At 36.1% G+C, this 10877-nt stretch overlaps 2 protein-coding genes across 4 annotated transcripts; one reads left to right on the plus strand and one right to left on the minus strand.

The window, feature by feature from the left end:
• Nucleotides 1–4098: 4098 nt before the first annotated feature.
• Nucleotides 4099–7545, plus strand: LOC121755971 (APO protein 1, chloroplastic-like). 3 transcript variants are annotated; one of them, XM_042151422.1, is made up of 5 exons: nt 4099–4321; nt 4424–4532; nt 4691–4764; nt 6222–6595; nt 6680–7545. In XM_042151422.1, exons 2-5 carry the CDS (start codon nt 4478–4480, stop codon nt 7515–7517), a joined length of 1341 nt encoding a protein of 446 aa, XP_042007356.1. In that variant the 5' UTR covers nt 4099–4321; nt 4424–4477; the 3' UTR covers nt 7518–7545. The 3 variants fall into 3 exon arrangements, with proteins under 3 accessions (XP_042007356.1, XP_042007358.1, XP_042007357.1); XM_042151424.1 differs by having other exon boundaries at nt 6228–6595; XM_042151423.1 differs by having other exon boundaries at nt 4099–4268.
• A 255-nt stretch (nt 7546–7800) lies between these two features.
• On the minus strand, nt 7801–9161 carry LOC121754665 (probable peroxidase 26). The gene is made up of 3 exons (XM_042149988.1): nt 8848–9161; nt 8530–8709; nt 7801–8391 (listed from the first exon to the last, which is right to left on the minus strand). Exons 1-3 carry the CDS (start codon nt 9106–9108, stop codon nt 7801–7803), a joined length of 1032 nt encoding a protein of 343 aa, XP_042005922.1. The 5' UTR covers nt 9109–9161.
• Nucleotides 9162–10877: the final 1716 nt, after the last annotated feature.

Here is a 10877-nt window from a genome sequence, read left to right on the forward strand (position 1 = left end):
AATGGTTTTTTTTTTTAAGAGAGAAGAATCCTTTTTTGGGTCTACGAACTAATGTTAAGACTCTGCATTTTAGCGTCCTGTGACTCTTGAAAATATTATTTGGGTCCGTCAACTATTGCACTTAATATCAATCGAAGTATTCTTTTTACTATTTTTCAAGTTTTTCCTGACGAAAAATACCATAATACCTTGAAGGTATATATTTATTTAAATAATTTATCATATAACTCATATTTTTTATAAATATCTTTATTATATATTTTTCCTAATGTTTAAATATAATTTTGACCTTCACAATATCATTTAATTATGTGACAGGCAAGAAAAATTCATTCTTCAACTTTTTATAATTAAATAATTTGAAAATATTTTTGAGGTATGGACTCGTAAAAGTTAATTTTTAAATAATACTCAATAGGGATGTATTCAGATTCATAAGCTAAATTGTGTTCAAAATCAAAACAGTTGTAGTCCATTGGATCTTGTGGTAACGGTCAGATTAATGTCACGTGTCATCTAATAATGTAGCTTGGCTAATAATGTACCATTTTAGTAAAATAATGTACCATTATAGTCTGGTAATGTAGCTAGGCTAATAATGTACCATTTTAGTAAAATAATGTACCATTATAGTCTAATAATGTAGCTTGGTTAATAATGTAACGTCTTAGTCTAATAATGTAACTTATCACAACCATCCAATCTAATGATCCAAGGGCTGTAATTTGCTTTGATTTTTGACAAAATTTTACTTATTGACCATAGTGCGCCCCATACTCAATATATAAAATATTCAAGTATAGTCTATTAACCTGAAACCCATTGGGCTGACAGATTAACATCCCTATACAAAACCAATCAAATATTACCAGTAAATATTTTCAACATCTCCATTTACCCTTTTACTCATCATTCACCAACCGAAAGATTTCAGAAAAAAGGGTCACAATTACCTTTCAAAATTTGGGATTAATTTCGTTGATCTTTTTGAAATATTAGATCTGACATGCGAATTTTTCGAAATAAAGAATTACAAATTTCATTTCTTTTTTTCCTCTTTCTTATTATTTTTTCATAATATTTACAAATAACCAAATTACCCACAATATATATTCACCCACATTTTAATACTTTTAGATTTTTTAATTGAGGGAACATATTTTTTAGTATATCAACTATCCAAATGAGCAAAATTGGTCCGTAACATTTCATAATATCTTTGAGGTCCATTAACTATATGTTAATATCAATTCAACTAATTTTTTTACTATTTCAATATTTTTATGACAAAGTACCCTTAAGGCATTAATAGCAATTCAATCTATTTATTCATCCACTTTTTTTCTTTCTTCTAATTTATTTGGGATTAAGTTTAGTAGATCTTATACTATTATTATTATTATTATTATTATTATTTATTATTATTATTATTATTATTATTATTATTATTATTATTATTATTATATTATTATTATTATTATTATTATTATTATTATATATAACATACCTTATTTGAATATTAAGTACGATGTTACTTTCTAGTGCTAGTTAATACTTTTATATGGTTACATTCTCAATTATTTAGATAAAAGTAAGATAAATATTTTATTTTAATGAATCTCGTAATTTTATTTAACTGAAAATTTAAGTTAATCATAATATATAATATATATTACATTGAAATAAAAATTTAATAAAGTAGAAAAATATGATTCACGAATAGTCAAGGGAATAGATATGAGAACTATTAACAATTTTCATGATGTTGTAAATGGTCTAATGATAATATTAAGACGCGACATTGTGATATTAAACAATTGAAGCAACTTGATTTTTTTTATTGAATTAAACAATCATAGATTTAAAATTCAACTAAGAATGTCATTGTCTTTTTTATTAAATTGATTATTGATAATTTCAACTAATTTTTTTAGACTACAATTACTACATAAGAGTAGATAAAATAAAACTTAGCTCTTTGAATTATTTAAGATTCTATGTATGTTAATAAATTTTCAATTTATTTTAATAATCAATTTTGTATTGCACTTAAAAATAACATATTCCATGTATAGCTTTAAGAGTGAAAAAATAATATTCCATCTAATAAATTGAACTCTTTTATATACAAATATTGTATAAGTATAATGTTTACATATATTTATATCTAAGTTATTTCACTATTAAGTTAAATATAGTACAATGATTTAAAATATTACAAATAAGTAAAACTAAACGTAAATAATTAATAATAATATAATATTAATATAATTTAGATATTTTTAGTTTGAAATTAAAATTAGACGGAACATCTTTTTTGGTACATTAACTATCTCAAATTACATACTTTAATGAAAATGAAAGGGTAAATAGATTGAATTGCCCTCATTGAACTTAAGGATACTTTGGTCATAAAAATATTGGAAATAGCCAAAAAATAGTTGAATGGATATTAATTTATAGTTGATGGACCTTAATAGATATTATGAAATGTTATTGACCAAATTTGCTCATTTGGAATCGTTAATGTAATAAAAAATATGTTTCCTCTTTTTAATTTTATTATCTCTCTTTCGATCCATCTAAAAGAGAAACTCAAATTTCCATTCCCTCTTGACGCCATTGCTTTCTGTCTATCCAGCCTACTAGATTCTCAACCTCCCTCTCTTTTCTCTTTTCCTTCTCGATCTCCTCTCTCAAAAGAAGATTTGGTCGGGCAGCCCCATTTTTCCTAGTTAAGTTCTTAATTCAATTCCGTGTTCTTTAAAGTTCAACTCTAATTTCGGGTTGTTCGATTAATTAGATTTAGTTTGCGGATTACATGGATGCATCCATGAAAGAAAATTGGTATTGGATGGTGGGAGAGATAAAGATATACCTTTGTAGTTGGATTAGCAATGGGGTGGTTTATGCAATTGTGAAGGAATTTGGCCTTGGTGGGCAGAGGAATAGAGATGGGCGTTTTCCGCCATGGGAGCGCCGAAGGGTTTGGAGTGGGAGATGGTTGTTGGGAGAGAGAGAGGAATTAATGGGAAAATAAAATTGGAGTATTTAAACTTGTGGTGAATATTAAGGATTACTCCTTCCGTTGCCCGCGAATAGGAGCCCCATTTTTTCATTTTAATCTGTCAGTAAATAGGAATCTTGATTCACTTTTACCATAAATACTAATATAGTCTCACATTTCACTAATTCATTTCCCTCACATTTCATTTAGGACGTGTTCGCTCTGTTAGAAATGCCAAGAAATGACTCCAATTCTGTCCATTTACATGCGTTCGGTTTACAATATATAATTCATGCGAGCCCTTGAAATGAGCAAGGGCCCGTCACTGTTCATCAGAAATATGCAAAATTCATTTCTTTGTTCAATAGGTGGTTTATGAATCTGGGAGTGCGGCTGACACCAAGAATTGAAGATAAGATTACAATTTTACCCCTATCGTTTTCATTTCCCCAAAATCAAAGACCAGAAAGTTCAGTCTTCACTTTCCAATTTCCGTCGGCGCAGCATATTAATTGAAGCAGCAACAAGTTTCATCCAATTTGTGGAGAGTGAGATCGAGATGGAAGGGAGTGGGAGACTGACGACGGAGCGGAGGCGAGACCAGTTGCGGCGAACGATGATGTAGGAGATGAGAGAGAGACCAAATAGAAGAGGGAGAGGAGATGAGTCGAACAGAACTGAGGACGACGGTGAGCAGGGGCAGCGTGGAGGAGACGGGCGTGGATGAAATTGAAGGCGATGGGGGTGACATCTTCACCTCTTCTAATGGCGGCCATTATTTTGCAGAGGGACAACTCATGGAAATAAAGGAAACATTTGAGGTGTTTTTGGTCTTTTTAGACAATACTTTACATTGACATATTTCAACCTCTTCCCCAAATCAGCTCCATCGAACGGAAGAAATAAAACAAGGGTCGTGGGCTGTCTTGACACAATTCTTGACCAGTTTTATTTCTTGGCCTAATCAAATATGAGTCACTGAACACGTCCTTAATATTATTTTCCCTTTTTTAATATTTTTTAAAATTCGTGCCACTAAAAAAAATTGGCCTTGTGGGAGTATTTGGTTATTTGTGAGCTCTCCACCAAACCAGATTTTTTTCCATACTCTAGAAATTCAGCGCACCATATTTCTCTCTTTCTTAGCTTCGCCACGTCGCGGTGCTATCTCGCCCCAATTCGAGTAGCGCTGCTTCCGTGAGCTCAGACCGCCGCTGTGTTTGCAACAATTCCCTAACTCAAAACTCTAGAGCCCTAACTTGTGAGCCCCAAATTTTGTATTCTGAGTGCAGGATTACTCTTCAATTAATCCTAGTATGTTATGAACTTCACTTCAGCCAATAGCAGGGTCCATGTTTATGTCTTCGCATTGATATTCTGCTATTTCCTTATAATACCAATGCATTTCCATTGCAGGTTTCTAAGTTATTTTACCTTGTGGAATTGTGGAGAAATCCTTCTGGAGTTTAAATGCTCCAGCTACTATCCATAGGTGCTTTTGTGCCATGGACTCCACTAAACGGGGGTAAGCATTTATTTTTTTCCCCATGACCTTTTTATGGTAATTGATTTCCTGAGAATTCAATTTGAGGCATCATCTCCAAGGTTATTTATTTCTTCCTTTCTTCATAATTATGAATTGCGAACGATGACATGCTTTATGCTTTATGTTTTTGTTGCCAGGTGCTTCACTATGTCCGACAGAAATTAAGTCGTTTGATACTCTATTTCCAAGATCAACTTTCGTTGGACAAAAGGTTCTTTCTCACCAATTACAGGCTCTCTTGTCTCTGCTAAGCATGTTTGTCATCTATTGTCTTGTTATGTATGGCTTCTTGGTGACTTAGGACATGTTTGGTCTGACACTCAACATATCTTATTATATATTGTCTTGTGTTTGATCGAAGTAGATAACCTAGAAGCTGTGTAAAAGATTCATCACCTCCATCAGTTATTGTCCATGGAAGCTACTCCATCAACATTGCTCATTTCTTCTCCTTTATTGTTTGATATATCTTCTGGGAGAAAGAATCCTTTGTTCATTGAAATGCTATTATGATGGCCTTTGACTAGTGAAAATTTCCAAAAAACCGTTCATTATTGTTAAATACTACTATACTTAATTCTTATGATATCTTTACTGAGTGAAACTCGGGATGATGGCTATGTGTTGTTTTCCGCTTTCAAAGAAGTGGCATGGTGGTTTTGCAACATTGCTTTTCCTAGTTTAGGCTAGAGGATACATTTGCATCTACCAGCTTACACTTCGGATGCTACAATAGTAATTTTCAATAAATATGTATGAATAGTGAAGGAGAAGAGAACTAATGCAAGAGGATACTGCTACATGCCATTCATTCATTTGAGGAAGAGAAATAATATATCTAGCTCCATCCATTACATTTTCATTAGAGTAGATGTTTTTTTTGCTATTTTGTAGAAGTGAGTGGGAAAAGACCTTGCTTTATTGAGAACGTGTGGACATGTTCAAAAGATCCTTATTTATTCACATTAGCGTGTGTGTTTATTTTTTCTAAAAGCTCTAGGATGCTTCATTGCTTCTATAAGAAAATAAACATTTATGAAGAAGTCATGGAATTTGCTGCTATTCTGCACAAAAAGGCTGAAAAGTTCTGTTTCCAATTACAAAGGTGCAGTGATTTCAGTTACAATTGCTTTAAGACAACCTTATTCCTTTAACATCAAATGTAAAAGTCAAACTGGCCCTCGTATTTATCTTTTTTTGCCGTTAATGTGAAGTGCATTGACTGTATAATCCAAACTCAGTTGTAATATCTCAGATGCTCTTGAAATGTGCACTCACAATGTCAAAAATCAATTTTTAATATTAAAACTACAATCTACTTTGTAACATCACATGCATAAGATAATTGCAATATCTTGACAAATCTCATGTTGCACGGGGGAATATGCCTCATAAGACTTTGATTTGATAAATTAGTTTGCATCTTAGTAATATTGATGAAGATTACTCATCTGATGATGTAAATTGTGTGCCCATGTCTGTTGCTTTGTACCTTGTCTTAGTTTATTTCACAAGCGCACAGCCGTCACTTTTAGTTGCCACTCCCCTGGGCCTGTGTATATCTTTTAAATTTTGTCTTACTAAGAATTAATTCTTGAATAGCAAACAAAAGGTAACTTGAAATATTGTGTTCCCTATCCCGAAGAAAGTTAATAAATGTTTTTGTAGTTTCAGGTTCACCTTGTGCACAGCAAAGCTAATTCCATACTGAGACCTGAAATATTATGTGGTGGATATGGAAGGACTAACCATCATCGTAGGGTGAAGAAGCATGAGATGTTACCCCAGAATGTGGATCTTCCACCGGTATTGCCAAAGAAGAAGAAGAAGCCCTTTCCCATTCCCCTGAAGAAGATTGTGGAAGCAGCAAGAGAGGATAAGAAGCTTGCACAAATGGGGATTGAGAAACACCTCGAGCCTCCAAAGAATGGAATACTAGTACCCAGCCTGATACCAGTGGCTTATGACGTACTTGATGCTTGGAAAGTTTTAATTAGTGGACTAGCGCAGCTTCTGCACGTTGTTCCAGTCCATGCTTGCAGGTACTGCTTAGAACCAGAATGTACGAAGATCAGCCACAAGATTTATATAGCCCTTGGAGTAACTTTCTTGTGCTTTTCTTGCAGCGAGTGTTCAGAAATTCATGTTGCCCAGATTGGTCACAAGATTCAAGACTGTCATGGCTCAACTAGTGGAAGCCGCAGAAATTACCATTCATGGATAAAGGGTTCCATCAACGATGTTCTCACCCCCATCGAGTCGTACCATATGTATGATCCATATGGCCGGCGAATTAAGCATGAAACCAGATTCAGCTACGACAGGATTCCTGCGGTAGTTGAACTCTGCATCCAAGCTGGGATCGAGTTGCCAGAATATCCTTCGAGAAGGAGAACAGAACCAATCCGAATGCTCGGTAAGAAAGTTATCGACATTGGCGGATATGTCGATGAGCCAAAACCCTTCCAACCAGGTAGTCCAGGGTCGCAGATTGTTGAGCTCGACACCTACCGGGCCCTGGAGCGGTTTCCTCCTCCGTTGGAGGAGGAGGTCCCTATGGTTGCGCAGGCGACAATCAATGCTTACGAGAAAGTCAGATGGGGCGTGACGAAGCTGATGAGAAAATACAGCGTCAAGGCGTGTGGTTACTGCTCAGAAGTGCACGTGGGGCCGTGGGGCCACAACGCGAAGCTCTGTGGAGAGTTCAAGCATCAGTGGAGGGATGGGAAGCACGGGTGGCAAGACGCGACGGTTGATGAGGTGTTCCCGCCTAATTACGTGTGGCACATGGAAGACCCGAAAGGGCCTCCGTTGAAGAGCACGCTCAAGAGATTCTATGGCAAGGTTCCGGCGGTGGTCGAGGTGTGCGCGCAGGCGGGTGCCCATGTGCCTAACAAGTACAAGCCGATGATGAGGGCTGACATTGTGGTCCCAGAAGATAGAGAGGCTCCCTTCGTTGCCTAGCGCCTTCGGATGCATATAGATTCAAGGTTTTCCCTCTCTCTAAGTGCACTTATTGTACATATAGATTATGATATTACTCTTTAGGATTTGCCTATTATTTTTTATATCTTGAAAAAATAATTTCTGAAAAATTGTTTCAGTCATACTTGAGTTGTTAAATCCCATATTATAGCAGCACTAATTCAGCGCAAAAATATAACACCTGAACACACTCCATAACAGTAAAAACAAATAGAAAAAAGAAACAATTTATTTGGAGTAGATGATGAATGATCCTAGATTTCTAGGTGTAGGGGTTGTTCTTGTTGGTGAAACGGCAGTTTAGGCGAATCTCCCCTTGGTTCCCTGTGAGGACCTTAAGGCCTCCCAACCGGCTGATTGAGAGCGAAAACTGCTGCTTCAAGTGCTGAAACATGGCTGCGTATTCATGCGCCAGCTCACTCGTGTTGTAGCTCTGGAGCAGGTCTTGATCCACCTTCAGAACTGCCTTGTTGGACACTAGGTTGCTGTAGTACTTGTTGCTGAACCTGTATTGGTCGTCGGTCAGGAACATGGTCGGGTCTTTCTGGCCTTTCTTGAGGGTTTTGGGGCATTGCTTTCGCAGCTCATCCAGTTGGGATTTGGCGATGGAGGGGTCGGGTTTCCTAGTCTTGTTGAAGTTGTAGAGACGGTCGTTGAGATTGGCGCAGTGCGTTTTCCCCATGGTGTGTGCTCCAAGAAGAGTAGCGTAGTCCATATCGTCAAGGCCCTTCGATTTGAAGTAGGTGATTCCTTGATCGATGGAGATGGCCGGCGAGGGGAGATCCACCCATGATGCTTTCGATTCCATTCCATCTCTTCTGCCTAAGTAGACTGGATATGAGGGTCCTCCCGCCTATTATAATTTATACATGCTAATCAGTATTACGGTTGGCAAATGAAAGAAAAATAACTACTACTATAACAATATCTCGTGTCGGTTTAAATAGAGAACTTAAAGTACTATACAAGTTTCATGGGCCATTGTACGTACAAAATAAAGAGCATCACGAGTAGCAAGATGGAGGATGTTAGCGCAAGAAACCGCACGGGGGCATCGTATTTCAAGAACCTTCTTGATCTTGTCAATCAGTAAGAAACCATCCAACCCCGAGTTTTTTGCAGATGTTTTCTCCGTGTGTGGCCCGTCCAGTAGAATCGATGCGTCGCACCCCTGCGTGAACATCACAAGTATAATACTGTGAATTAGTCCCACGAGTCAACAAAATTAACATAAGATTTTTTTTACAAACCAAAAAATGGCTCAAAATTAACATAAGTATATAAGCATTTTATGAAAAGAAATACTGACATTAACCATGCAGTCGGCATAGACTAGCTTAAGCAGCTTGGCGGTAATATTCTTCTCTCGATTCCACCACAAACTCACTTGATGCCTCACAAACGGCTCCACATTCGCGCACTTGTTGAGCTTCTTGTAAAAGTGCCGCTGCAGCGCCCTCGACTCAGGTGGCAGCGTCACTGCAGCCTGCATCCGCCCCACGTACAAGCTCAGCCCCAGCGCCACCGCCAACGATATCAATATCAAATCAAATCCACCTTCTCTCCTCATTTTTTTTGTACCAAAACTAATCTAACCAATCTCGATGTGAAAAGTGAGTGAATATATAGTGAAGCATAGCCATAGGCAGATCGGAAAGCCAATCTGTAAATAATAGTATTAGTATATGTTTGCTTCATTAATTAGCTTGTTCCCTTAGATGCATTCTTTTATTATTCTCCAATTAATGTACTATGTTCATGTTGCCATACAATTTAATGCAACTTAGATGAATATTTTTGGACGGCTTTCACGCCACCTTATACTATTATTCTAGATCCATCGTATATAATACGTTTACGTTGCCATAGATGATTAATTGATAGTATTATAATTTTCATTAGAGCTTTGGAGATGGGGTTTTCACGTCGGTCGAGATTTCTCATTTACTATTCTTAAAATTGAAGTATTAATAGTACTATATTTTTGTGCGTTACCCAACAAGTACTTTAGATACTAATTTCGAATTAAACATATATATAGTTCATAGCCTTATAGGGGTTTTCTCCACAGTCTACAGTCTTCTTTCAAGCATGGACCAACGATTGGGTAGTTTTGTTGCTCCCTTTTGATAATTTAAAGTAGGTAATTTCCATACTTATAAGGTGTTTTACTACTTGAATCGAGTAATACAGTCCTTATATTAAGGTGATCAATAGTCAAGATTACACCATGCGACATATCAATTTGTTTGTTTGTTTACAAATGAGTTTAAAGCTGCCATGAAATAAACCCTAGCAAGAATATTTATACTAGGAGTTAAAAATGAGCAAAATAAAACAAGTCTTGTCAAAAAGTCACATTCCGGACAAAACACCCGACGGGCGTTTCCGACGGCTCATTTCACCTGCCCGCGCCAAGTTTCAAGACAAAAATTGATCTCTCGATAAAACGCCTGGCCGGGCGTTTTCTGGTTGACCAAACGCCCGCCCGCGCGTTTCTTTCTGCATTGCGCGCCTTTTTTAAATTGACTATAACTTCTTCTCTCGGACTACGATTGGAGCGTGCAAGGTACTCACGCGAAGCCCTTTCGAAGACGAAGACAATGGTGGTTGTAGAGTCGAATTTTGGATGTCATCTTGATAGGAAAATTACTACTTGAATCAAACTCCATTTCCACTTGGTTTCTTGCCATGTGTCTGTCTCTTCTAGGACCCCAATCAACTCATGGCCCTCAATATCGTTGTATTCTATGATTGTGAATACTCGGATTCACATCATAACGTCTCACTTAGGTTGGGACGTACCAAAAAGGAATACGCCTCACTTAGACTAGGACGGAAGGAGTATAACTTAAAGGAAATAAAGTAGAATAAAAACCCTAATCGCTAGTAGAAAATGATATTAAAGACAATTAATATTGATCAATATCTCTATCTATTATTTCTAATTAACCAGTAAAGCAAATAAATATCAAAATAACCTAAAGAATTTAGGAATTCTTAGTTTATATGAGGAAGAGAAATCAAAGCTAATTAATTTGAACCATGCATCAAATGACTGCAAAAATGTACTCCATCCATCCCATAAAAATGAACTAATTGGGATGACATAAGTTTTAATGCGTAAGTAAGAGAGAAAGGGAAAAAATAGTAGAAATAGTAGTTGATGGTTAAGTTGTAAATGATAAAGTAAAAAAAGGTCCATAAACAAATATAGACTATTTCTACGAAACAGATGAAAAAGAAAATTCAGTTTATTCCTATAGGATAAAAGAGAAGAAAATTCAGTTTATTCCTATGGGATAAAAGAGAATATGTTATACTACGTATTATGTAATA

This window comes from Salvia splendens, chromosome 11 (genome assembly GCF_004379255.2).
Source record: "Salvia splendens isolate huo1 chromosome 11, SspV2, whole genome shotgun sequence".
NCBI classification, from domain to species: Eukaryota; Viridiplantae; Streptophyta; class Magnoliopsida; order Lamiales; family Lamiaceae; genus Salvia; species Salvia splendens.

What these genes read in the sequence shown, in the direction of transcription:
- LOC121754665 (XM_042149988.1), bottom strand. Translation starts at nt 9,108, where the DNA reads ATGAGGAGAGAAGGTGGATTTGATTTGATATTGATATCGTTGGCGGTG. An exon ending in ATGCCGACTGCATGGTTAAT is followed by an intron (nt 8,710 to 8,847) that starts GTCAGTATTTCT and finishes ATGTTCACGCAG; the next exon opens with GGGTGCGACGCATCGATTCT. An exon ending in CTCGTGATGCTCTTTATTTT is followed by an intron (nt 8,392 to 8,529) that starts GTACGTACAATG and finishes AAATTATAATAG; the next exon opens with GCGGGAGGACCCTCATATCC.
- LOC121755971 (XM_042151422.1), top strand. Translation starts at nt 4,478, where the DNA reads ATGCTCCAGCTACTATCCATAGGTGCTTTTGTGCCATGGACTCCACTA. An exon ending in ATGGACTCCACTAAACGGGG is followed by an intron (nt 4,533 to 4,690) that starts GTAAGCATTTAT and finishes TTTTGTTGCCAG; the next exon opens with GTGCTTCACTATGTCCGACA. An exon ending in GTTCCAGTCCATGCTTGCAG is followed by an intron (nt 6,596 to 6,679) that starts GTACTGCTTAGA and finishes CTTTTCTTGCAG; the next exon opens with CGAGTGTTCAGAAATTCATG.